We start from the raw sequence: 3485 nt of genomic DNA, 5'->3' as shown, positions 1-3485 counted from the left end.
CCGTGCGAGGACAGGCTGAGAGAGTTGGGGGTGTGCAGCCTGGAGAAGAAAAGGCTCCGGGGAGACCTTCCAGCACCTCCCAGTGCTGAAAGGGGGCTCCAGGAGAGCTGGGGGGGCTCTGGATCAGGGGGTGCAGGGACAGGCCGAGGGGGAACGGTTTGAAGCTGCAAGAGGGGAGATGGAGATGAGATGTGAGGAAGAAATGTTTTCCTGTGCGGGGGGTGAGGCAGTGGCCCAGGGTGCCCAGAGAAGCTGTGGATGCCCCATCCCTGGAGGGGTTCAAGGCCAGGCTGGATGAGGCTTTGGGCAACCTGGGCTAGTGGGAGGTGTCCCTGCCCATGGCAGGGGGAGGCACTGGGTGGGCTTTAAGGTCCTTCCCAACCCAAACCGTTCTGGGATTCTATGATCTGGAGGCTACTGCTGCAGCAAAATAATCTGCAGGCCTGGACATTAAAATATAAAAGCATAAGCCAAGACATTCTTACTTCATTACCCAATGCCAAATTTTTACTTACAGCTACTTATATGAAGAGAAAAAAATCAAGAACACTTCTGGAGCAGGTAGCTTATCTCACAAGCTCCCTACGGCCATTTGGTAAGCAATTCCACCTCTCTGAGCCTTTCTTGGTACATTCAACCACAGGACTTAATAAAACCCTTTTTCCAAAGCAACCACCTGAAATTGCTGCTGGGAGGAAGGACAGGGAAGAAGAGCGCTGGCTACAAGGAAGTAAATTAGAGTACAGGGGCACGGACTACAGACCTGTCACCTTCAGCTCCACCACAGCCTCATCGTAATCTGAGTCACGGCGAACAAAGCAGGTGTAATTCCCTCTGTCAGACAGTTGGACACGGAAAATTTTCAAGTCCATGCTGCCCTTGGCGAGGCCATTCTTCAGCAGCTCCATGCGCCCTTGGTACTGAAGCATCTGCTCCCCGTACTGGTCCTGGCCTCCCTTGTAGCGATGCACAAAGGGCGAGAAGTGTTCCCGAAACCAGATCACCTCCATGTCCCATGCACTCTGCTCCGGGGAGAAGTGACAGGGCAACACCATGTCCTCGCCCATGGCCACGGCAATGGGGCCAGGGGGTCCCGTCACATCCAGTGGGGCTGGCAGAAATTCCCAGAGGAAGAAGAAATAACCGTGACTTTATTAATAAGCTGGCCACTCAACTCACAGAGAAAGTGGTTTCTGTTTGACGGAAAACAAAAGCAAATCAACTTTTTTTTTGGCAAGGTAACTGTCAAGTCAACTGTTGTGAGCCATCCCTTTGCCAAGGCTGCCCTGAAGAAGCTGCTTCAGGTCAGCAATCAAACAGAAAAAGAGCCCAGAATATTTTTAAAATATTTTTTGTTGGTTTTTTTTCACAGAATTAGTTCTGCAAAGGATCCAGCACCCCTGGAACAACCCAGTAAAGCCATGATATGCTGGGAACAGGGAAAGCAGGGAGGGAAATGGCAGCAAACTACAATCAACTGATTGGCATCATCTCATCTCCACCTGAGGTCAGCGAGGTTGTGCCAATGCCCCAGCTGACACGGCCAGAGGAACAAACCAGGACCCAGCGGGATGCTGGAGCTCTCAGATGTGCACAAGGCTTATGGCAAAGGGCCGGAGCCCCCTCTGTGCTCAGGGAGCAGCTGCACCGGCAGTGGGGAAGATATTCAGGCTGGAAGCAACGGCACAGGGATCAGCAAGAACCAGGGGGAACCCTACCTGACCGCAGCTTGTGAACTTGGAAAATGAAACCATAAATGACAAAAGCTGTCAGAGAGCAGTGGAGGTGGAAACCAGAGAGCATCCTCTTCACTGGAGCACAGCCTGGAGATGGGGAAGGAGAGGGAAAGGTCAAAAGGGAGGAGGAACAAGGGAGTAAAAAAAAGGGGGGGGGCAGAATTCACTTTTAAAGGAGTTTATTGCTGATTGCAGCCCCTTTTTATAATGTCTAGGAAAGAGCCTCAGAATGCCAAAGGTTGACATCGATTTTCCATCATCAGCTTGGTGCTTTACATACAAAGTACCCGACTGGTATAAAAAGCTGTAGGAATTTCCCGTGAGGAAACAAAGGACAAGCTACAAGGTTTTGAATTCCATGACAGAGTGGCAGCTGTTTTAACACAGAGCCCTTGCTTTTCTTATCCGCCCCTAAGAAAGAGACGGGAAGGTGCAGGGTGAGAAGGAGAAGCCCAGACCAAATGCATGTGGAGCTGGGGCCACACCGTCCTCCTCTGGGACAGACTGGGGATGGGGTTGGCATCGCATCCCCTGCCACTGCACCGAGGGCGGGAGGAGAGCTCAGACCAGCGAGGGCAGAATACCCAAACAGTAATCCAACACCCAGCCAAGATGGGACCTGGCCCAGCCCTGAGCCCCCTCGAACCCTCTTACCACTCGCTGACTTAGTCCCAGCTTTGTTAATGAGAGGTGAAAACCACGACCAGTCTGGGCAGACAGTGATTTCAACCCGCAGCCTTCCGAGAGCTGCTGCGTACCTGGGGCTGAGCTCTGTGACGGGCTCGGGGCTGGGGCAGGAGCCGCTCGGCCGTCACCTGGCACGTCCAGAGGGGTCACCTCGCTCCGAGCCGAGCATTTCCTTGTCTGGAAACGAAACAAAAATGTCACGCTGCATCCCAGCCTGCCATTTCCTCCTGCACTGCCTCTGCTCAAAAAGGAAAGTGCCTGAGTGACGTGGGGTTTTCAGCGATGCTTTTGCTCCGGAAATGCTCTTCGGCAACATCTCCCTGCACGTCCCCGCTGCGGTCACCCTCCAGAGCAGCATCGCAGCATCCCCACAGCTCCCCTGGGCTGGGGATGGATGGATCCGGCAGCAGTCTGCGTGTCCCCGCAGGCAGCAGTTGGAGAGAGAGAGGTGACGGAGCCGGATTCTCATCCAGAGGCAGTGCCAGGGTGGGAGCAAAGTCCAGCATGATCTTTAAAATTGCTTAAAAGCAATTCCCCCCCCCGTCCCTGGCCAGGAGGCGAGGCTGGGAGGTTTGTTCAGGGAAAGGTGATGCCCTGGGATGTGTCATGGAGGCAGCGCCCCGGGGTGCTCAGCACAGCTGAGTCCAGCACCCCCAGCCACAGCCAGGAGCATGGGGACAGGCAGGAGGCGAGAGCATCTGCTCCCGGGGAGAGGGACCTGACTGGGGACCTCACCACAAGGGATGACAAGGAACAGAGGGAGGTGATCAGTGACGCTTACAGAGACAGACCTGGCCAGCAAATGCTAGCAGAGATGAATGTCATCATCCAGCCTCGTCACCCCTGCTGACTGCCAGGCTGTCACAAACCTGTGTCACTGCAGAGAGGGCCACCCAGCTCCTGCCACTGTGGGGATGCAAAGCTGGAGGGGTCCCAGGTCCTGGGGGTGCCAGTGGAAGCTTGTGGACAGATAAAGGTGTGTGCAGGAGGACAATGGGGGACAGGCAGAAAGGGATGTAACAGGGCTGGGCTGGGTGACACCACAGCAGGCAGCACTTGGCT

At 54.7% G+C, this 3485-nt stretch overlaps 1 protein-coding gene across 1 annotated transcript in view; it reads right to left on the bottom strand.

Moving 5' to 3' along the window:
• Positions 1-1803, bottom strand: part of LOC104463134 (butyrophilin subfamily 1 member A1-like) — a 7946-nt gene extending 6143 nt beyond the window's left edge. Inside the window, 2 exon segments of the mRNA XM_010075347.1 lie at positions 764-1111; positions 1719-1803. Coding sequence (XP_010073649.1) covers positions 764-1111; positions 1719-1803 — 433 coding nt within the window.
• Positions 1804-3485: the final 1682 nt, after the last annotated feature.

The sequence above is a fragment of the Pterocles gutturalis genome, unplaced genomic scaffold (assembly GCF_000699245.1).
Source record: "Pterocles gutturalis isolate BGI_N339 unplaced genomic scaffold, ASM69924v1 scaffold19497, whole genome shotgun sequence".
Taxonomy (NCBI): domain Eukaryota; kingdom Metazoa; phylum Chordata; class Aves; order Pterocliformes; family Pteroclidae; genus Pterocles; species Pterocles gutturalis.
The sequence above is the reverse complement of the archived record's forward strand: the minus strand, read 5'-3'. Positions and strand labels throughout refer to the sequence as shown.